Here is a 23,507-nt window from a genome sequence, read left to right on the forward strand (position 1 = left end):
AGAAAAATAATAATAATAATGTACACTTACGCAAATATAGTTAGGAGAGGTAAAAATAGTTCAAAACCTCATAAAGCTTTATCATTACTTGGTATTCTTTTATTTTCAATTGTTGCAATTATATCATTAATACCAATAGCAAGTAAGTATAATATATATATTTAAATTTTTAAAACATATTTTTTAATTTTTTTCTTTTTTTCTTTTTTTCTTTTTTCCTTTTTTTTTTTTTTTTTTTTTTTTATTTTTTTTTTATTTTAAATTATTAAAAAAATAGGTGACGAAAATTGGGTAACATTAAATTTAAAACAAGGTGATAATAAAATTTATAAAGATATACCAAATGTAAGAATTGAATATTCATTGAAAAGTTTTGTGTACAAGAGTGATAGTAATATTAGTGTTACAGTATATAATGATAATGATCAAGCAATTGAATATAAATTCCCAATAGAATGTGATTATAATCAAACTTTTAATGAAGAAAACTATAACATTTGTAGTGAAATTAATTTAAAAGAACCATTAAAAGTAATTGATACAGTGATATTGATGAATTCAGCAGTCACAGTTTGTAGTATTGGATTTATAATGGTTCAATTGATAATAGAGTACAGAATTTTAAAACAATTAGAATTTCAACATAAAAAACATTTCAAACTTTGGGCTATAGCATTTAGATTATCATTCATTATACCAACTTTATTTTCAATCATTTCAATGGGTGTATTTTTATCATCATTTCCAAGTTCTGTCTCTTTAAAATATTCAAAGTTTAATCACGTTTTACAAAATAGTTTCTCCAATACCACCAATACCGGTGGTTGGTCTCATAATGATGGTCTAATTACAAATCTATTCACAATGATAATCTCAATATTTGGTTCAATATTATTTTCATTAAGTTTTTATTTTTATTATAAAAAATTAAAAAGAAATTGTTATTATAATAATATTGATGGTAATGTTGATGGTTATTCTTTATTATATGTTTAAAAAAAAATAATTAAAAAAATAAAAATAAAATAAATAAAAAATAAAAAAATAAAATAGTTATATTTAAAAATTAAATTTTATTTATTTATTTTATTTATGGCTAATTATCACTATCAGAATCATTATTATTATTATTATTTTCTTGTTCTTTTGTTATTGGTTTTTTAGCAGATTGAATTTTATTTCTATAGTTTGAAAGATTATTACGATTATCTTTTTTAACATTCTTTTTAGCAGATTTCTTTTTCTTTAATTTTCCTAAACCATCTTCATCATCTTCATCATCTTCATCATCTTCTAAATTTAATAATGATAAATCCAATAATTTACCATTATCACCTAAATAGACAGTATCGACTCTTGTTTTTAAAATTCTACAAGATTCACCAATCATTGAACTACATGAACATTTCTCACCTGTATGACTGTAGGAACCTAATTTATTGTCACAATTTGGACAAACCACTTTGAAATTGTTTTTGGTGATATCAACTTTCATCCAATCCAAAGGTGGTAAAAAGAATGATTTACAACCGATGGAATGAGTTGCAGTTATATAACTATTGCCATTGTAAATACCTTCACCAATGTTACCAGTAGCTTGTTGCAATTCCTTATTCTTTTGTTTAATATAATTATGATCCAATACCTTTGATTTCTCTTCATGCGAAATGATCTCACCATGTGTAAATAATTTTGATCTACATTTTTTACATGAATAATGAATATTCTCTTGTTGATCCTTTGTTAATTTTGAAATATTTTTATTAATTTTTTTAATTGTTTTTGATTCTTCATCTTCATCACTCTCTTCTTCTTCTTCTTCTTCTTCATCACTCTCTTCATCATCATCATCATTATCATCTGAATTAATTTCATCATCCATTAATAAATTTAATTCTTTTTGTTGTTGTTTAATTGATTTTTTATTAAGTTTTTCAATTTCTTTTGATGATTTAGTAGTGGTAGTAGTAGTGGTAGTGGTAGTAGTTTCTAAATTATTATTATTATTATTCTTTCCTTTACCTTTTGATGCTTTTTTTTTATCAATTGATTTTTCTTCATTCTTTTCTTCAGTTTTTTCTACACTATTTTCTACACTATTTTCTTCACTATTTTCTGTTGTTGTTGTTGTTGTTGAATCTAAAGAAAGTGAATAAAATCTTTTAGAATTTTCTTTAATTTGTTTTGATAAATCTTTAACAGACATATTTAAAGAAGTTGCAGCAATATCTAAAACAAATGGAAGATTTGAAGGTTCATTTCTTGATTCACGAACATGTTGATCTGGTATATTTTGTGGAGTATTATTTGGTGAATCAGATACCAATAAAATTCTATCCAATGGTACTTTAGTAATGAAATCTCTTAATTGGTCACCTTTATCCGATTGTTCACAAAGTAAACCATTGAAACTGATATAGAAATCCATATCGACGAATTTCTGTAAGAAACTACTACTACTATTGAAACAATAGATCATACCACGAATAATATCTTTTTTACTATCTTTTAAAACTTCTAATAATCCATCACCACCTCCAAAATCTTGTAAAACAACTGGTAATCCCAATTCAGCTGCTAATGAAATTTGTGCTTTCATAAACTTTTCTTGTGGGAATTTTAATCCATAATCTCTTTCATAATCTAATCCTGTATAAATACCAACAACATTTTGATTAATTGAATGCTAAAAAATCATAAAAAAACAATAATAATAATAATAATAATAATAAAAGGTTAATATATATATATATATATATTTTTTTTTTTTTTTTTTAAAAAAAAAAATTATATACATACAGTTTTTAATTGATTAATTAATTGTAAAAATAATTTATCACTCATTTTTTTTGAACTAATATTTGATGGATGAATACCAACTACACTATAGATAGTACCAGGATTTGAAATTGAAGTTTTAATTGAATTTTCAGATTTTTCAAAATCATTGGTAATGATAACGATTGCATCTACATGTTGTTGTTTTGCTCTATGAATTACACGACCTAAATCATTCTCTAAATGTCTATTGACCAAGTTTGCACCTGAATCAATGATTGAATTTTCGTGTCCTGAATCGTTGAATTCTGGTATTGGTTTGGTTCTACCAAGTGCCTCTTCTTGAACTTGTGATGAGCTTTGTTTCTTATCTTTACCAGTTTTTCTTAAACTTGTTTTTTTACCTTCTCTATTACCTGCTCTATCAACTGTACCTCTAAACATTTTTTATTATTATTCGTCGTATTTATTTTTGAACAACAAAAAAAAAAAAAATAAAAAATAAAAAATAAAAAATGAAAAAAAAAAAAAAAAAAATAAAAAAAAAAAAAAAATAAAAATAAAAATAAATTTTTTTTGTGCTTTGAAAAAAAAAAAATAAATAAAAATAAAATGTTCCATTAAAGGCAATAAAACCTAATGAAATTGGGACAAATGTTTTTTAAAAATCTATAAATTGATCGAATGAGATAATATATTTAAGAATTCTGAAAAAACAAAAAAAAACTTTTTTAATGGAAGGGATTTTTAATCAGTTTAAAAATGTTTTTTTTTTTTTTTTTTTTTTTTTTAAAAGATACCCTGTTTTTAAATATTTTAGTATTTAAAATTAAATAAATAAAGAAAATAATAAAATTGTAATTGATTAGATTATTTGGTCGAATGAGATTAGATTTGGAAGCTCTGATTCTGAGATACAATTAATATAATATTTATCCATTAAAGGAAATAAACAGTAATTATAATAAGAAAAATAATGATTAACAATTAAACAATAATTAATTTATTTAGTTTTATATATCTTAGAGTTTTCTTTCGAAACTTCTGGGTCGAAAATAACTATAACTCGAAGACTATAAAAAAATAAAAAAAAATTAAGTTTGTTTTGACACTCTTTACATTATTCATATAATATTAATTGTTCTTTTAAAGAACTGGAATCGAACCTACGTTCAATGAAAACCCGATCGGAAAAAATGGAGAAGAAGGGTATCGATCCCTTTACCTCTCGCATGCTAAGCGAGCGCTCTACCATCTGAGCTACATCCCCTTTGTTGATATTTTAAGGAATTTAGCCTACATATATATTAAATTAAAAAAAGTATAATAATAATAATAATATAATAATAATAATATAATAATAATAATAATATAATAATAATAATATTAATAAAAAAAATAAGAATAACAAGAAAAAAAAAAAAAAAAAAAAAAAAAAAAAAAAATACAAATAAACTCTCCTAGAACACACTCAAATTGAGTGATGTTATTAAAAAAAAAAAATATATTAAATTTATATTATATGGGATTTTCCCTGTATAGCTTGTCGTTCGTTACAATAATAATTATTATTACTATCAATTATCTCTAAAAATCAGTTATTAGAAAATTAAATATTTTTAAAATTAGTATAATATTTTAATTATTAAGTTTTAGCAAAATGCCAACCCATTTTATATATACTATAAAATGCAAATTAAATATAAATAAATAAACAAATTAAACTAACAAATAAAATATAATTTATATAAGTCTTTCTAGTATACCACTTCCGTTACATCTCAAGAAGAAGCAACTAATTTGCTTGAGTTATTCCATTCAAAAATATATATAATTTCAATCTTATATAAAAAAAGGAGGACCAATAAAATCCTCTTCATAGAATAAATAAATAAATACAAAGAAGACAAAAAAAATACAAATTCATAAAGAGCTAAAAAACTTTGTGATTTAGAAGAAAAATCTCACTTGTGAGGCGAAAAATATAGCCCAGAAAAATCAGATTGTCTAACACTCCACAAATTCATAAAGAGTTAATCTTCCAGGACACCTATCTATTTTTATAGATAAAATGAAAACAAGAATCTTAGGAAAAGCAACTAACAATTGCATTATCCAATTCAACAACAAAAAAATAGTAAATAAATAAATGAATTGAAATTACAAATATTTTTTTTTATTATTATTTTAATCTTTAAGTAAAATACCGACGATACCACCAATATTATAACCCATACCCAAGTAATTTTGACTCTTGTAATCAGAGATTGTTAATTTGAATTCAGTGGTAAGTTGATTACCATTATGGAAAATGTTAATGGTTTCTTTGACAATTACTTCGAGGATACCAAGTTCACCACTTTCTATATTTGTAGCAAGTGCTTTAATTTCACTAGCGAGATTTTGAACATTACAAGTTTCAAAAGCAATAGCAACTTCGAGTAAACCACTACCTAAATCCATTAAACCTTGTTCAATTAATGGTTTTGAAAGTCTTGAAAAACCTGAATCAATTAATTGGAATGCATTTTCGAAATCAGTGATAGATGAACCAACACTTTGGAAACAAAGTTTAGTATTTGATGCAACAGTTGAAACTAAACCTTCTGCCAAACCCAAAAGGAATTGACCAACATCGGTCCAACCATTTGGGTGAGAACTACTACCACCATGTGAACCACTACCACCACCACTACTACTGCTACTATATTCTGATGAACCAGTTAATGATGGATTACCTGAATAACTACCTGAACCAGTTGATGTACTACCACCACTATTTCCACCTGTAAATGATGATCCACTCATTGAATCTGATCCACTCATTGAATCTGATCCACTCATTGAATCTGAACCACTCATTGAATCTAAACGAGTTGATAATTATAATTATTATTATTATAGTGTTTCTTTTTTTTTTTTTTTTTTTTTTTTTGTTAAAAATTAAAAACTTACCTTGAGATGAACCACTTCCTGAACCAGTTGTTGTAAATGATGAAGAATCAGATTGTGATGATCCTGATGATCCTGATGATCCTTGAGAACCGGTAGTAGTGAAAGATGAGGAATCAGATTGTGAAGATCCTGAAGATGAAGTTGTTCCACTTGATGGACCAGATGAGGCACTACCAGATTGTGATGATTCAGATTGTGATGATTCAGATTGTGATGATCCTGAAGATGAAGTTGTTCCACTTGATGGACCAGATGAAGCATTACCAGATTGTGATGATTCAGATTGTGATGATCCTGAAGATGAAGTTGTTCCACTTGATGGGCCTGATGAAGCATTACCAGATTGTGATGATCCACTTGATGATGATGATCCACTTGATGTACCTGATGATGCATTACCAGATTGTGAACCTGATGATCCTGATGATGATGATCCTGATGATGCATTACCAGATTGTGAGCCTGATGATGATCCACTTGATGATCCACTTGATGATCCACTTGATGACCCACTTGATGATCCTGATGATGCATTACCAGATTGTGAACCTGAACTAGTATTATTTGAAGCTGATCCACTTGATGAAACAGTTCCTTTTTTTTTTTATCCAAATCAATATTTCATTTTTAAAAATAATAATGTAAGAATTAAATAAATCCAATATTTTATTTTAAAAAAAAAAAAAAAAAAAAAAAAAAAAAAAAAAAATCTAAGTGTGGTTGAACATTTCCCCAAAAACTTATTTTGTGTTTTAAAAAAAAATATAAAAATAAAAAAATGAAAATGAAAAAAAATAAAAATTCTTACCTGAAGATTGACCAGTTCCTGACCCACTTGATGATGATCCACCACCGCTACCACTACCACTTCCACTTCCTTTTTTTTTTTTTATTAATAAAGAAATATTAATAAATATTTCAAAATAAAAAATAAAAAAATAAAAATAAAAACTCACCTGAATTATTATTATCAAATGGATTTACTCCACCATCATTTTTAATAGAAATAGCATTTGATAAAACTGCAAAAGCTAAAATCAAACCAACAAATAATAAAATAATATTAATTTTCATTTTATTTTATTATATTTATAATGTGATGAAATTGTTTAAAAAAAGAAAAGAAAAAAAAAAAAAAAAAATTTAAAAAAAAAAATATTCAATCAAAAAACATAACTTTTCGAAAAGATATTTATTTTTATACTCACAAAAAATATTTTGAAACGCCAAAGTACAATTTTATTTTTTTTTTATTTTTTTATTTTTTTATTTTTTTATTTTAAAAGCCCAGGACCAAAGTTTAAAAATATAAAAATTATTGTAAAATAAAATATGGTTTAAAATAACTGTTTTTTTTTTTTTTTTTTTTTTTTTTTTTTTTTGTGATTTTTACAATAAATATAATTTTATTTTTTTATTTTATTTTATTTTGATTTATTTTTAAGTAAAAAAGTTGATCTAATTTTTGAGCCAATTAAAATTACTAAACGACCAATTCCTAATGCGAGTATGAATAAAATAAAAGCAATACCAACTCTATAGGATTCTTGAGTTAAATAAGAAAATTCGCCTAATGGTGGTGGGAATAACATATAGTTGATATTTGTACCACTTATGAAACAAAAGATTTCAAATACAAAGAAATGTGAAATACCAAATAAACCTTGAGAAATTAATGCATATGGTAATTCAAATTCAATATTATATCTATAGGCTTGTAATAAAAATGGTGCAATTAATAATGCATAATGTTGAATGAAAAAATTATAACATTCAAATGGTAATGTTAAATCTGCTAAATCTGGTGCTACTAATGCTGCAATTCTTTTTTTTTTTTTTTTTCAATAATAAAATTAATAATTTATTTATTAATTAATTAATCTTTTTTTTTTTTTTCATCATTATTTATTTATGATTTTAAAAATACTTACGTTACTAATATATAATAAATTGAAATTTTAAAAACTTTTCTACCAAATTGATAATTATTTGTAAGTAAACAATAACAATAGATTGTGCTAACAATATGACATGGTTGAAGCATAAAAAATACAACTCTCCAACCACGAAGACATTTATAAATAAGATTTAAAAAAACATTGATTGCTAAAATAATTGCTACAATTTTATTTAATAAACTTGGATAATCTTTTTCTGGAATTGGTTTTGGTTTTCTTTGATTTTCATATTCTCTTTTTTTATTTAAATTAATTCCAACTGTTTAGAAAAAAAAAAAAAAAAAAATTAATTTCAACACAAACACACCATTTAAATTTGGTTATTAATTTTATTTTTATTTTTATTTTTATTTTTATTTTATATTTATATTTTTTTATTTATATTTTTTATTTATATATTTTTTTTATTTTTTTTTTTTTTTTTTATTTTGATTACTTACTAAATATAACTACTAAATAAAATAAATTCATAAATATAAATTCATATGCATGTTGTTCTTTTGAAAGGAACCAATGACGATGATCGATTGGGTCTGATATACTGAGAAAAGTTTCACCGATTACTTCAATTAAGTATTTCATTTTTTATTACAATTGTATTATAAAAAAAAAGATTTTAAAAATAAAAAAAAATATAAAAAAATAAAAAAAAAAAAAAAAAAAAAATAAAAAAAATAAAAAAAAAAAAAAAAAAATTAAAAAAATTTTTTAGGAGAAAACGAATCCAAAAACGTTGGTATTCTTTGACATAAAATTGAATTATAAAAAAAAAAAAAAAAAAAAAAAAATAAATTCAATATCTAAATCTTTTTAATTTTTTATTTTTTTATTTTTTATTTTTTTTATTTTTATTTTTATTTTATATTATTTTATTTTTAGATATTTGTTTTAAAATAAAAAAATAAAAAAAAAAATAACAATAATAAGAATATTTTTATAAAATTAAAAATGAAATTAAAATTGAAATTGCTAAAATTAAATATGAAAAAGTAAAAGAAGAAATGGCATTATTACAAATTACAAGAACTGTACAACTACCATCATTAAATTTGTGAAATGAAGCATATGTACAATCTGGATTATCATAAGAATTATCTTGATCATTAATTGGGTATTGAATTGAATCTCCTTCAGTGAATGTACCAGATAATAAGAGCTCTTTTCCAGTTTCATTATATGACATATCAACTGTCCAAACTTGAATCTTTTCTGGATAATTTGGAATTGTATAATCATTGTAACTTGAACCAGATTTTCCATAATCTTCAAAATATTTTGCACCACAATAACACTATAAATATAAATTAAAATAATTAATTTAAAAAAATCTTTTTTTATTTTTTCTACATCAATATTAATTAATTTTAAAAAACTTACTTCATCACTGCAATAGCCAACCTTCAAATCAACTGATGCATTTACATTATATAAAAATACGGATAATATTAAAATAATTACAAGTGAAAATGAATATTTCATTTTTTTTTTTATTTTTTTTTATTTTATTTTTTTTTATTTGTTTTACAAGTTTTTATTTTTTATTTATTGTTTAAAATAAATGAAATGAAAAATGGAAAAACGCCCCTTAAATAACAAAAAAATAAAAAAAAAAAGAAAACAAAATCAAAAACAAAAACAAAAAAAAAAAAAAAAAATTATAATAAAAAAACAAAAGAAAAAAAACAAATTAAATATCTTCACCATTTTGTTTCTTTTTTTTTTTTTATTATAATAAAATAAAAAGATATTTTTTTTTTATGACAGGTTAAAACAAGGTTTCATCAAAAATATCTTTTTTTATTTTTTTTTTAATTTTATTATTTTTTTTTTTTTTTGGATTCAAAAAAATATCCTAAAAAAAAAAAGTAATTTCAGAGAAAACTTAAAAGTAAATATTATTTGGCTTTAAATTTAACTAATGACACATAACATCAAATTACATCATCTGAGAATCATTTTTTCTGATACCAAAAAATTAATAATTTAAATTAAACACTTAAAAAAAAATAGTGAAAGTTTTTAAAAAAAAAAAAAACAAATTATATATTAATCTTTTACAATTATTATAAAAAAAAAGTGTTTAAATTATTTATTTATTAATTTATTTTAAAAATTTTACTTCAAAGTTTTTTTTTTTTTTTTTTTTTTTTTTTTTTCCATTATTATTTATTTATTTTTAAATCTCTTCTTCATCACTATCACCAGAATAACTTAAAGCAGCAGATGGTCTTCTTTTAAATATTGAAACAGCTAAACCTAAAATAAAAGTTGCAACAATTACCCAAGTACCATAATAAAATACAATACCAAAGAAAGAAATACCTAATTGAATACGTGAAGTTAAAAGACCAATTTCTGACATAATACAAAGATCTGTTGGTGCATTAATTGTACATGGTATAACTGAAGTACCATTCAAATAGACTTGAGCACCATACATAACATATCTTGGTGCTAAATTTACAATTTGCATATTTAAACATAAATTACTTAACATTAATAACACTGATGCAAGTAATAAACCTTGTGGGAAAGTTTTACGATATCCAAATTCAAACATCTTTAAATAAAATAAAGAGTTAATAAAGATTCCATTATTTTTAAAATTAAAACAAATAAATAAATAAACTTACATTAATCCATAAAAATCTAATACCAATTCTAGTGATACCAGATAAAGTACAAGAATAAATGAAAAATATTAAACCACCAATAATGATATAATCCAATGGGAAATATGGGGCCAATTTGGTGAGAATGATATCGAATGGATTTTTCAATTGTGGATAAGTTGAAAGGAAACCGCAAGCCGAACCACAGACACTACTTGAGATTTTATCGACCAACGATAAGACGATGGAGATAATGATCAATAAAGAGACCAAGATAAAGATGAAACCAAAAATGAATGCAAATGGTCTAAAGATGACTAAAATCTTTCTAAATCCTTTGTTTGAATTATCCAATCTTTCTGAACGTTTTGATAATGCTCTTTCCTTACCCCTCAACAATGAGAGGGTGCTTTGTTCTTTTTCTGATAATGATTTGCCCGATGCATACTTTGATGAATAGAAACTACTCTTTTCTTTAGCTTTCCAAAGATCCTTATTGATGTCGGATTTATCGTCATCGGTTCTCTTCTTACCTTTGATCAAACCAATTGGGAATGCTGATAACCCATAGGATGTGTAGACCGCAAACACCAAGAAACCCAATACTGTCAAACATGAAATAGCAAAAAGTACCGATGATTCAATAGCATTTTGATTGAGTACTTCATCATTGATCCAATCCTTTACATTTTGATCATCGATTGGTTTAGATCCTGGTCTAACAAATGCACCAACAACCAATAATATAATTGTAAACAATATGAAAAATATTGTAAATTTACATCCTGCATAAACTCTTGAACATGTTGGAATATTTTCATCATATTCTTCATGATAAAAATATGCAAATGGTACTAAAATTAGTGAAACTCCTAAAATTGATCCATATAATACTATAAAAAAAATAAAAAATAAAAAAAAAAAAATTTATAAAAATAAATTAATATTTTGTGTGTGGTGTATTTTTTTTTTTTTAATAACAATAAAACTTACTATAATATAACATTTTAACACCTTCAGTTCTTTGAGAGATTGAATATGGTGAAATTTGTGTACCATCACTATGTGACATTGTTGAAACATTTAAAATATCAACTGGAATAAGCATAACACATAAAAGTGTTAATGTAAGTCCAATTACTGAAATGATTGTTGTAATTTTTCCACTTTCATGTTTATCTGAGTAATATTTAACTATAAAATAATTTAATGCAATTAACGTCTTTTTTTTTTTTTTAATAAAAAAAAAAATTAATATATGTTATTATTGTTTTTTTTAATTTATATATTTTTATGGTAGCAGTATTTGTAAAGTGATGAATTAAAAAAAAAAGATATTTACGAGAAGAACACCTGCAAATGCTATCCACCCTACTGAAATGGGAAACATTCTTTTTTTTACTTTTGTTTTATTTATATATAAATAAGAATTTTATATAGAGTTTTTTTTATTTTTTATTTTTTCTGTTTTTCTTATCTCTTTTATTTTTGTGGTGTGTGTAATTTTGGGAAACAATTGCAATAAAAAAATAAAAATAAAAAAAATAAAAAATAAAATAAAATTTTTAAAAATTTTTTTGTTTTTTTTTTTTTCTTTTTTTTTTTTTTTCTTTTTTTTTTAATTTATAATTTTTTTTTATTTTTTTAATTTTTTTTTTTGGTAAAAACATAACAAATTTCCCATTTGAGCTTCAGATCGGAAATAAAATTTTTTTTTTTTTTTTTTTTTTACTAGGTTTTAATTTTACCAATTTTTTTTTTTTGTATTTTTATTTTTACCTTTTTTTATATTCCAAAAAAGATATTTGTAAATATGGTAGATTTTTTTTTTTTTTTTTTTTTTTTATATTAAAATTATTCATAAATTAAAAAGAAAAATAATGTAAAAACAATACAAATTCATAATAATAATAATGTTTGTTCAATATTATTATTTTTTTGGTAAATACTCTGAATAAACCAATAAAGTGTAAGTGTTTTTTAATTCATTGAATATTTCCCAAAATTGATTTGAAAAAAGATTTTTTTTTTTTAAATTTTTTTTTTTTTAATTTAAATTATTTTTTTTTTTGATTTGTTTTTTAATCAAAAAAAAAAAAAAAAAGATTTTTATTAATTTAAAAACCTTTTTTTTTTTTCACATTACTCAAAAAAAAAAAATATATATATATTAATAAATATATAAAAAAAAAAAAATAAACAAATAAAAAAATAAAAAAAATAAAAAAAAAATAAAAATAAAAAAAAAAAAAAAAATAAAAAAAAAAAATAAAAAAAAAAAAAAATATAAAACTTGCATTACAAAATAAAATAATATATTAAAAAAAATAAATAAAAATGAAAAACATTTTTAAAGATAAAAATATTTATATTTTATCAGTTGAGAATGATCAAAGAGATAAATGTAAATCTTATTTAATTTCAAAAAAAGCTTTGGTTGAAAAAAGATTTTCAAAAAAGGTAAATAAAAATATTTTAATATTTAAAAAAACAATACATTTCCAAAAAAAAAAAAAAAAAAAAAAAAAAAAAAAAAATCTAACATATTTCCATTTTTTTATTTTTATTTTTTTAAAGGTGAATATTATAATAACAAGTGAAAAAACTATTTTGGAAAATAAATTTCCAGTTAATACTGCAACCAAATTGGGTATAGAGATAATTGATTATGAAACTTTATCAAGAGATATTGAAAGATTTATTAGAAAAACTCAACCAACATCATCAAATGGTTCAACATCAACAACAACAACAACAACAACAACAACACAAAAAGGTCAAATTGTATCATTTAAACCAACTTCATCAACCTCAACAACAACAAATGTAATTAATACAACAACAACATCAACAACATCAACAACAACAATTGTTGATCCAATTATATCATTAATAGTACCACCATCAGGTAGTAATAATGGATCATTTCAAATTGCAATATTTGGAATTGGATTTTTAGCAGGAGCAGGATTTAGAATTAAAATTGGTAATGATAATGGTGGTGGTGGTGTTTTTGCAAGTAATTATGAATTTCATTCAAGTACATCAGTTTTATGTACCATACCAAACTTAAATATTAAATGTGGTCAACAACCAATTTATGCAAGTAATGATGGTGGTAAAACTTTTGGATTTCCAATTCAATTTTTATTCTTTGACACATCAATCCATAGAATACCAACAGCAAGAGAACAAGATGGTATGGTATTAAAGAGTCAATTGGATAATTTAAAGAGAGCCATTTCAAATATTCAAACTATGGAATCAATTCTAATGAGACGTATTTCATTATTGAATGGTAATCATGATGATAGTAAATCAATTGAACAGATTTTCATTCAACAACAAAATTTCATTGAAAGTGGTGCATCACAATTATTACTTGGTAATGGTGGTACCACCGATCAATTGTTACAAAGTCTTGAGGGTTCAGAATATTCAAGTACAAACGATGATGGTGAAAACGATCAATCAGACGACGATGACGACAATGAAGATGATGATGATTTCGTTGAAAAGAATTCAAATCAAGTTAAAGAAGAATTTTCAGAGAGAGAAATTAAAATATTTATTTCATCACCATTTAAAGATATGCAATTGGATCGTGACCAAATTGTAAAGGTCGTAATACCAAGAATTAGAAAACTTTGTATTGAAAGGGACATTGTATTGAGTTATGTCGATCTTAGATGGGGTGTAACAAGTAATCAATCTGAACAATCCACTGGTTTAAGTATGTGTTTGAAAGAATTGGAGAAATGTAATATTTTAATTGGTTTATTTGGTGAACGTTATGGTTGGTCATCGCAAGAGAAACAAGATCCAAAATCACAACAATTACTTCAATCAACATTAGATCGTGCAATTCAAGATTTCCCATGGGTAAAGAATTATCGTGATTCAAGTATCACTGAAATTGAATTTCGTATGCTTTTGAACCAAAGACAACAACAAAGAAATGGTTTCTTTTATTTCCGTGATCCATACTATCTCGAGGAGGTTAGTCAAATGGATAAAAATAATTTCGTTTCAGAAGGTCAAAGATCAAAAGAGAAACTTGAGAAACTTAAACAAGAAATCATTAAATCACCCTTTAAATCATCGGAATATCGTCGTCCAACCAATTTATCAGATGTACTCTATGAGGATTTAGAGAAATATATTGATAAAAAATATCCATCTGGTAATTGTGAATTAAAAGGTTTTGAAAAAGAACGTTTCTTACATTCAGTTTTCATTAAAAATTTAACAAAAATTTATATTACAAATGAAAATTATTTTATGGAAATTGATACTTATTTATCAGGAAGTGCTACTAGTAGTGGTAGTGGTAATAAAAGTATTTCAATTGGTTCAAGTATTAATAGTGGACTATTATCATCTTTAAAAAATAAACCAGTATTTTTAATTCAAGGTGAAAGTGGTTCAGGTAAATCATCATTAATTAGTAATTGGTTAAAACAACATAAAGAACAACATCCAGAAGATTTAGTTGTATCACATTGGATTGGTGCATCACCAAGTTCAAATAAATTTACATCAATTTTAATTAGAATTATGAATGAAATTAAAAATCAAATTGAAATTGATCAAAAGATTGCCAATGGTGGATCAAATTCCTCATCGTCATCGTCATCATCAATGTTTTCAACCACTTCAACATCTTCTGTATCATGGTTACCAGAAATACCAGATGAAACATTTGAAAGTGAAAAAATTGTTTCAGAATTCCCACAATTTTTACAATATGTAATGTCACATCCATCATTGAATGGTAAGAGATTAGTATTGTTAATTGATGGTTTAGATAAATTAGATCCAAGAGAGAATAGTCAAGAGTTAATATGGTTCCCAAGAAATTTCCCTCATAATGTAAAGGTTATTGTTTCATCGATTCAAGGTAGTAGACAAAGTGAGGTTCTAAAGAAGAGAGGATCTCATATTCTTTCGATTTTACCATTCACTGAAGCTGAAAGAAAATCAATGGTACGTTTATACCTTCAAAAATATGCAAAGAAATTATCAGATCAACAAGAGATTGCAATCGCTATTTCAAAATCAACAACAAATCCAAGATTCCTTCAATTACTTCTCGATGATATTTTGGTATTTGGTGATTACGAACGTTTAAATGACCGTATTAAAACTTTACTTCGTGCAAAGAATACAAGTGAACTCTATGAAATCATTTTAGACCGTATTGAAAAAGATTATGATCCAAAAGCAAAGGGTTTAGTAAGTGAATTCTTAAAATACATTTGGGCCGGTAGAAGAGGTGTTGAAATGTCTATGCTTTCAACATTACTCTTGAAAAAGAATATCGATCCAGCTGAATGGGGTTCATTATTGGTATTGATGGAAGCTTATATCACTTCTTCATCGGGTGTTATCTCTTTCCTTAATGATGATATTTCAAAAGCTGTCGAAAAGAAGTATATTACAACTCCAAAGATTGGTATTGAAATTCATACCAATTTAGCAGAGGCTTTCGAACAATCTGGTGACTTAAATGAAAGAAAGGTTGAGGAATATCCTTATCAATTATTAAAGAGTGAAAATTGGGAATCATTAAAAAATACCTTAACCAATCTTTACGTATTCGATAAACTCTATACACCAAATCATAAGGTTGATCTCATCAATTATTGGAATGTATTGGAGAAACAAACTAAACCACCAAAGAATGCTGCAGAAAGAGATGATCCAATACCATACAATTGTTCAAATGAATTTAAGGCAATCATTTCACGTTCATTCATTCAAGCATCTGGTTTGGTAATTTCCGATGTTTGGTTTAGAGTTGCATCGTTCCTTGAAGAGTTATCTCAATTTGATGGTGCCGAAGTACTCTACAATAAATGTCGTGAACTTTATATTAACAATTCTCAAAATATTGAAGCTGCAAAAGTTGATCGTGCAATGGGTAGAATGTATCTAACAATGGGCCAAAATGATAAATCCGATAGTAAATTCAGATTGGCACTTTCAATCTACACAAAAGAAAGAGGTCAAGAAGATATTGAAGTTGCAATCACTCTTAATCTCTTGGGTACTCTTGCCACTAATAGATGTAAATTCGATGAAGCTAAACAAATTCTCAATCAAGCTATGAACATTTGTGAATCCAAATATGAAAGCAACGTTTTACTCATTGCTGATATTGCCTATAGTTTGGGTTCAGTTTGTTTCGTTGAACCAAATCGTAAATTAGAGGTTGCTGAAGCTTACTTTGCAAGATCATTAGAATTAACTGAATCAAAAGTTGGTGATATGGATGTTGCTTATGCTCGTATTTTAACTCGTTTAGGTTCATTGAATATTGAAAAGGATACCTATGCCGATGCAGAGGCATTCTTTAAAGCTGCCCTTAAAATCTATGAAGCTAGATTGGGTATTGATCATTCTAGAGTTTCTCAAATTCTTAGACATATGATTTCCCTCTATGAGGTTCAAGAAAACTATAAAATGGCTGAACAATGTTGTATCAGAGCTTTGGCAATCACAAAGAAAATCTATGGTAACTCTCATAATCTTGTATCGGCCACTCAAATCCGTCAAGCTTTATTATATAATTCAATGAATAGAAAACAAGATTGTCTCAATCTATTGAATGAAGTTAAAGTTACAAGAGAGAAAGAATTTGGTCCTGATCATAAACAAGTTAAACATATTATTGATTTAATTAAAGAAATTGATAAACCAATCGTACCAAAAGCTCCACCTCCACCACCTCCATCATCATCATCGCCATCTGCTTCATCACTTTTAATGAAATCAATTACTTCATTACCAATTGTAAATGGTCAAGCAGTTCTATCTGTTCCAAAACCACCAGTTTCCAGAGGACCAAATGGTATCCCAATCCCACCACCACCTCCACCAACAATTAAATTGTACACAAACATGGTATCACTTCAAAGTGTTATGAAACAAAATGTTGGAAGAATTCCAGTTGCTCAACCAACTTCATTCAATTCTCCAGTTCAACCACCTTCACCTCGTACTCAACAAGCTATTCAACAAGGTCAACAACAACGTCAACAAGTTCAACAACAACAACAACAAGTTCAACAACAAATGTCTCAAAAAGTTTCATCACTACAACAACAACCACAACAACAACAACAACAACAACCATCACAAGGTTATGGTAATCGTCAAAATACTCCATTATTCCAACAACCAATTTTCCAACAACAGTTCCAACAAAATCGTATACAACAACCACAACAACAACCACAACAACAAGCTTATGTTGGTGATATGTTGGCTCAATTTGATCAACAAAAACTTAAACGTGTTCAAAATGCAAATGATCGTAGTGGTGCTTCTCAAATCGTTGAAAATTTAATTGGTAAAAAGAAATGTAGTAAACCAGTTTCACTTGTAAATAAAGGTTATATGGAAGAATCAAATCAAATAGATATGGGTGCTCTATTTGATTAATAAAAAAAAAACCTTTTCTAATTATTGTAAAATAAAATTTAAACTTAATTTTAAATTCATATTAGAGTTATTATTATTATCATTATTATTATTATTATTATTATTATTATTATTATTATTATTATTATTCATTATATCATTTGATTTATTACTACTAGTTACGCCATTTGACAAAGCATTTTCATAGATTGAACTTTTTGATAGTTCCATCAAGGCCTGAAATAAAAGTTTTGTTTCATAACTCTACTATCCATAAAATATATATATGTTTATTATTTCAAATTTATTACTATTATTATTATTATTATTATTATTATTATTATTATTATTATTATTATTATTATTATTATTATTATTATTATTATTATTATTATTATTATTATTTTGTAATTTTGACCATAGATGAACAAGATTCGAACCAATGACTCTGGATACGAAGTTCAGGAGTTTGAATTTCAGCAAAAAAAAAATGTCAAGTCAGAGGATCGAACTCTGGACCTTAGGATTATGAGACCTACGCTCTACCAACTGAGCCAACCTGACATGTTGATGTTTTTGAAAAAAATTTGCACGATAACATTTTACATCAGATCGAAAAAAACAAACAACAACAACAATCTCTTTTTTTGATTATTTCATTTTTCATATAAAAAAGACTTAAAAAAAAAAAAAAAAAAAAAAAAAAAACCTGGGAACCAAGTTAATTAGAAAATTTCCAGATTTTTAACTTTTTAAAGAAAAATAAAAAAGATAGAAAGAAAATAAAATGAAAATCACAAACAACACCACAAATATTAAGCAACACAAATGCCTACAAAAAATAAGCGAAATTGTGGATAAAACTCAATTAAAAAAAAAACAATTCAAATACGTCATAAACATCAATCACGAACCAGACGATAAAATAAAAAAAGATTTAGAAAAAAGTTTGGACAAAAAAGATGTTTTAATCAAAAGTAATAATACATTCAAAATTCTCACAGACAGTATTAGTACAGTAATCTATTTTGTAAATATGTTTGATGCAGAATTAAAAGGACAATTTATAACCACTATAAGACCAAAAAATATGTATACAGATTTTGATTGGTATAAATCACTCACAGAAATAGAATGGGTAATAGAAAATGAAGGATGTAAACTAATTAAATCAGAAATTAAAGGCGAAACTCTAATTATCAAAACAGTGAAAAGAGTCGTAGAAGAATTTGACACTATCATTGAACTAGACAATCTAACATTAATTGGACACTCCAACAAAGGATGGAGAGATCAAACCTCATTACCAGAAAATCAAGAAGAAAACAAAAATAAAAAACAATCAGATGAACAACAACCACAATCTACATCAGAACAAATACCAAAACAAGGAAAAAGAACAATCATTATCCCACCAATCACATCCTCATCTAATGATAAAACATTTATGGCCCTAGATGATACAGCTCAAAAGGTAATAGAAGCATCACTAGAAAACGTAGATGAACTAACAAGAATAGAGAATGAGATCAATACACAATCGATAAACAATCAAGAAATTAAAACAAAATCAGAAAAACCTATCGAACCACCATCTCCATACAATACACCAATAAAACAACACGGCGAAACAAAGGGACTAACAACGGAAGAAAAACTTAGAGAGGCAAATGATATCTTCGACTTCACCAGCCCAAACACTGATGCAATAAGAAAAATAGAATTCCCACTTTCAATCCCTTCAAATCAATGGTTCTTCTCCTCTCCAATAAAACATATCATGAGTTTCAGCCCAACCTATGGTACACCATCGAAAATTATCGATTCACCAAGTAAATTGTTAAACACACCAAAAAAGAAACAACAAGACAAAACAAACAAGACCAACAAAACACCAGTCAAACCAAAATTGGGTGAATATGGACAAAAAAGCATAAAAACAAAAATGGATGAAGATATAGACAACTTCAACAAGGAAATTCTAAAACAAATCAATAAATCAAAAAACCCCACAAACACACAAGACCAACAACACAACGAACAAAGTAAAGATCAGTTAGAAGACAAAATAAACCAGAAACTTCAAAAGGTAGATAAAAATCTACCCCAAATAAAACTATAAAGAAAAACACAATAAGAATAGGTGTTTGGAACGTCCAAGGATCCAACACCATCCAATCTGCCAGCATAATAAACACCGTTTTAGACAACAACAAGCTGGACGCAGCACTTCTAACTGAAACAAATATAAAAACAAATAAAATTTACTCAATAAATCAACAATATAAAAACAAAATAACACACCACGCACCAATTGATAAAACAGGACAAGGGGTGTCACAAATCATCATCAACACCCGCAATAGAACTTCCTAAACATCTCAAAAAATACAATAATTCACTCAGTACTTTCTATAAATAAAAAAAAAAAAAAAAAAAAAAAAAAAAAAAAAAAAAACCCAAGTTAATCAGAAAAATAAAAAAGATAGAAAGAAAATAAAATGAAAATCACAAACAACACCACAAATATTAAGCAACACAAATGCCTACAAAAAATAAGCGAAATTGTGGATAAAACTCAATTAAAAAAAAAACAATTCAAATACGTCATAAACATCAATCACGAACCAGACGATAAAATAAAAAAAGATTTAGAAAAAAGTTTGGACAAAAAAGATGTTTTAATCAAAAAGACCCTGTAAAAAAAAAAAAAAAAATAAAATGAGATCTAGCATCTCAAGGAGAAGCAAATAATAATTGCGTTATCCAATTCAAAAAAAAAAAAAAACATTTTACATTAATAGGGATTTTTAAATGTGTTTACAATTTGTAATTATAATAGAACATTTTCGTTATAACCCAGATTTTTTCAAAGTTGGACCTAATGATCTTGAGGCTACGCTCTAACAACTGAGCCAATCTGACATGTTGATGTTTTTGAAAGAAAATTTGCAAAAAACCAGAGTCAAATAATCTTTTTTTTGGAAATGGATATTTATTTTTTATTATTATAAAAAATTTTCAAAAATTGACAGCTTTTTTTTATAAAAAGTCAAAATAAGGAAAAATAGTCATTTGTTTTTTTTTTTATTGAATTAAAAAAAGTTGATAATTTTAAATAAATGTTTAAAATATGTTTAAAATCATTTATGTGATATTATTAGAAAGGATTTTTAAAAATAAAAATGAAAAATTAAATTAATAGTTATTCGGTCAAATAATCTTTTTTATTGTGTGGTTGAAATTTTTTTAAATAATTTTTTATCAACTATTGGAAAAATGTGGTAGGGGTAAATATCGTTTTCATAAATTTCAGTCCTTTTTAAATTATTATCTGAAAAAATTCTAATCATTTCTAAATAATTTGGGTGTTTTAAAAGGGTTTTTTCATTGTTTTCAAAAAATTGGTAATTTGTACTATGAGTAAATATTAATAACTCTTTTTCTTTTTGTTCTTGTTGTTCTCCCTTTTCTTTTTCGTTTTCATTTTCATTTTCATTTTCATTTTGATTTTTATTTTCATTTTCATTTTCATTTTCATTTTCATTTTCATTTTCATTTTCATTTTCATTTTCATTTTTATTTTTATTTTCATTTTCATTTTCATTTTCATTTTTATTTTTATTTTTATTTTTATTTTTATTTTTATTTTTATTTTCTTGTAATAATGGAGGATAATTCTTTTCAAAAGTTGGTAAACCACGAATAATTAAAAATTTAATTGAATCTGGTAATGATTGAGAATATATTTTTTGAGTATATTTTCCACCCAACTCTAAAAGAGTTAAAGATTGTGGAAAGTAATCTTTTTTTAATATCTTATTAAAAGAAACACCAAAATATAATGATTTTAAATTATTTGGTAAAATTATAATTGGTTTTCTATATAAAATACTTGATTTTCGAGGATATAAAGCTTGAATATATTCTTTTTGTCTTTCAATTAATAAAGAACTATCGATTGAATTTGTTAAAGATGTTGAAAAATCACCACTAATATTATCAATTAATAAAATTTCAACAGTTGATGGTAATAATAAATCATTTGAAAGCATTCCATTAAATTCAACTTTTTTTAATTTTTTACAACAATCATCATCAGTTATAATCAAAGGTTTTGAAAAATTTTTACCAAATGATAAATTTGTTAAATTTGGTGGTAATTGGTCTTGGTAAACTATATCATTGAAATGTTCAACAAATTTTAATTTTTCAACTGATGATGGTAAATATTGTAATTGTTGAGTACTAAAACTATGAAATGATTTTAAACCAAATGAAATTGAACCTTCTTTAATAATAAATTTTGGTGAAAGTCTTAATGTTTTTAAACTACTTGGTAGCACACCTGGTTCAATGATTTGTGTTGATTCTCTATTATAATTTGAATCCAAATGACCAACTACAAAATAAAGTTTAACTAAATTTTTTGAAAATACACCAACTGATAATTTTTGGTTCCAAAGAAAATCAAATTTTAAAATTTTAACACTATCTGGAATCAATGGTTCACCAGTGTTGTCATCTAAAAGTTTTTGATTAAAAATATTTTTAAAAACTAATTTATTTAAAGATGATGGAATTGAACCAACTTTTAAAGGTAAATTAAAAGCTGGGTTCATTCTTAGTAAAGTTAATGAATTTGGTAATACATTTGGTTCAATTGATTGTTTAAATGTATGCCATTCACATGACTTTGTAAATTTTAAAGATTTCAATGAAGATGGTAATTGTTTTAATCCAATTGGTTTTGAAAAACATTCAGGTAATGTTAATTCTGTAATACTCGATGGTAAATCGCCAACTTTAAATTCTTGATCGAAATACCCATCATCATGAAATGATAATTTCGTTAGAGATTTTGGTAAACAGCCATTGCCATCGGTATTGCTTAATGGCGAATTAAATTGTTTATTAATTAATAATACCTCCAATGAGATTGTATTTGATAATAGAAATAAATCACCAGTTGGTTCTGAAATATTAACTCTACCACCACTACCTAAATAAAGTCTTTTCAAAGTTGATGGTAAACTACCAACTTTTAACTCTGAACATCCATTATGATGTAGTTCCTCCAATCCCATTGGTAATAAACCAATTGTAATCTCATTTAAATTTTTTTTACCCCAATCTAAAATTTTCAAACCATTTGGTAATTTATTGATTTTAAATTGAAATAAATTATCAAATTTTAAACTTGTTATTGAATTTGGTATTTTAATTAAACCATTTGTAAACATTGATTGTAACTCTAATTGATTATCGATATAAAATCTCTCACTATCATTTCTAATTAATAATTCATTAATATTATTTGGTAAATAATTAATTTGGTTAAATAATTTCATCATTTTTTCATAATCTTTTTCTTTTTTTTTAAATAAAATTTCAATTGATTTTTGATTTTTAAATCCATTATTACTTTTATTTAATAATTTAATATTATTATTACATGTTATAGTTTTTGTAAAATAATGTATTTTAATTATTTGAATAAATTTAATAATTTTTTTTTTTAAAAAAATATTTCTCCAAATTAAAAAAAACAATTTACTATTATCATTTTCATTCATTATTTCTATTTTTTAATTTTATTTTTATTTTAGTAGTGGGTGGTATGTGGGTTAAAAAATAAATAATTAAAAATAATTTTTCGAAAAAAAAAAAAAAAAAAAAAAAAAAAAAAAAAGATATTTTACTTTCACAAAAAAAAAACAAAAAAATTTCACACATTTTTTCTTTTATTTTATTTTTCAACTTATTACCAAACAAATTA

At 24.5% G+C, this 23,507-nt stretch overlaps 10 protein-coding genes and 2 non-coding genes across 12 annotated transcripts; 4 read left to right on the forward strand and 8 right to left on the reverse strand.

The window, feature by feature from the left end:
• Window positions 1–18: 18 nt before the first annotated feature.
• Window positions 19–996, forward strand: DDB_G0287395 (hypothetical protein; the record flags this gene model as incomplete). Its single annotated transcript, XM_632194.1, has 2 exons — window positions 19–142; window positions 278–996. 2 exons carry the CDS (start codon window positions 19–21, stop codon window positions 994–996), a joined length of 843 nt encoding a protein of 280 aa, XP_637286.1.
• Window positions 997–1,096: 100 nt separating this feature from the next.
• DDB_G0287397 (TatD-related deoxyribonuclease) lies at window positions 1,097–3,222 on the reverse strand (the record flags this gene model as incomplete). The annotated part of the gene is made up of 2 exons (XM_632195.1): window positions 1,097–2,686; window positions 2,800–3,222. The coding sequence occupies 2 exons, from the start codon at window positions 3,220–3,222 to the stop codon at window positions 1,097–1,099; spliced, it is 2,013 nt and encodes a 670-aa protein (XP_637287.1).
• Window positions 3,223–3,975: 753 nt separating this feature from the next.
• On the reverse strand, window positions 3,976–4,048 carry tRNA-Ala-AGC-10. Its single transcript has one exon. It is a non-coding gene; the product is annotated as a tRNA-Ala (tRNA).
• Window positions 4,049–4,965: 917 nt separating this feature from the next.
• DDB_G0287399 (hypothetical protein) lies at window positions 4,966–6,807 on the reverse strand (the record flags this gene model as incomplete). The annotated part of the gene is made up of 4 exons (XM_632196.1): window positions 4,966–5,645; window positions 5,734–6,327; window positions 6,542–6,610; window positions 6,690–6,807. 4 exons carry the CDS (start codon window positions 6,805–6,807, stop codon window positions 4,966–4,968), a joined length of 1,461 nt encoding a protein of 486 aa, XP_637288.1.
• Window positions 6,808–7,157: 350 nt separating this feature from the next.
• On the reverse strand, window positions 7,158–8,273 carry tmem164 (transmembrane protein; the record flags this gene model as incomplete). The annotated part of the gene is made up of 3 exons (XM_632197.1): window positions 7,158–7,557; window positions 7,665–7,950; window positions 8,132–8,273. 3 exons carry the CDS (start codon window positions 8,271–8,273, stop codon window positions 7,158–7,160), a joined length of 828 nt encoding a protein of 275 aa, XP_637289.1.
• A 352-nt stretch (window positions 8,274–8,625) lies between these two features.
• DDB_G0287403 (hypothetical protein) lies at window positions 8,626–9,170 on the reverse strand (the record flags this gene model as incomplete). The annotated part of the gene is made up of 2 exons (XM_632198.1): window positions 8,626–8,982; window positions 9,069–9,170. 2 exons carry the CDS (start codon window positions 9,168–9,170, stop codon window positions 8,626–8,628), a joined length of 459 nt encoding a protein of 152 aa, XP_637290.1.
• A 91-nt stretch (window positions 9,171–9,261) lies between these two features.
• On the forward strand, window positions 9,262–9,460 carry DDB_G0287419 (hypothetical protein; the record flags this gene model as incomplete). The annotated part of the gene is made up of 2 exons (XM_632199.1): window positions 9,262–9,398; window positions 9,436–9,460. 2 exons carry the CDS (start codon window positions 9,262–9,264, stop codon window positions 9,458–9,460), a joined length of 162 nt encoding a protein of 53 aa, XP_637291.1.
• A 407-nt stretch (window positions 9,461–9,867) lies between these two features.
• On the reverse strand, window positions 9,868–11,693 carry DDB_G0287405 (LMBR1-like conserved region-containing protein; the record flags this gene model as incomplete). The annotated part of the gene is made up of 4 exons (XM_632200.1): window positions 9,868–10,251; window positions 10,325–11,196; window positions 11,297–11,525; window positions 11,646–11,693. The coding sequence occupies 4 exons, from the start codon at window positions 11,691–11,693 to the stop codon at window positions 9,868–9,870; spliced, it is 1,533 nt and encodes a 510-aa protein (XP_637292.1).
• A 947-nt stretch (window positions 11,694–12,640) lies between these two features.
• Window positions 12,641–17,749, forward strand: DDB_G0287407 (TPR repeat-containing protein; the record flags this gene model as incomplete). Its single annotated transcript, XM_632201.1, has 2 exons — window positions 12,641–12,763; window positions 12,881–17,749. The coding sequence occupies 2 exons, from the start codon at window positions 12,641–12,643 to the stop codon at window positions 17,747–17,749; spliced, it is 4,992 nt and encodes a 1,663-aa protein (XP_637293.1).
• Window positions 17,750–18,219: 470 nt separating this feature from the next.
• On the reverse strand, window positions 18,220–18,292 carry tRNA-Met-CAU-15. The gene has a single exon. It is a non-coding gene; the product is annotated as a tRNA-Met (tRNA).
• A 223-nt stretch (window positions 18,293–18,515) lies between these two features.
• On the forward strand, window positions 18,516–19,850 carry DDB_G0287409 (hypothetical protein; the record flags this gene model as incomplete). The annotated part of the gene is made up of 1 exon (XM_632202.1): window positions 18,516–19,850. One exon carries the CDS (start codon window positions 18,516–18,518, stop codon window positions 19,848–19,850), a length of 1,335 nt encoding a protein of 444 aa, XP_637294.1.
• Window positions 19,851–20,955: 1,105 nt separating this feature from the next.
• On the reverse strand, window positions 20,956–23,464 carry DDB_G0287411 (hypothetical protein; the record flags this gene model as incomplete). The annotated part of the gene is made up of 3 exons (XM_632203.1): window positions 20,956–23,093; window positions 23,184–23,309; window positions 23,431–23,464. 3 exons carry the CDS (start codon window positions 23,462–23,464, stop codon window positions 20,956–20,958), a joined length of 2,298 nt encoding a protein of 765 aa, XP_637295.1.
• Window positions 23,465–23,507: the final 43 nt, after the last annotated feature.

The sequence above is a fragment of the Dictyostelium discoideum genome (genome assembly GCF_000004695.1).
Source record: "Dictyostelium discoideum AX4 chromosome 5 chromosome, whole genome shotgun sequence".
Lineage (NCBI taxonomy): Eukaryota > Evosea > Eumycetozoa > Dictyosteliales > Dictyosteliaceae > Dictyostelium > Dictyostelium discoideum.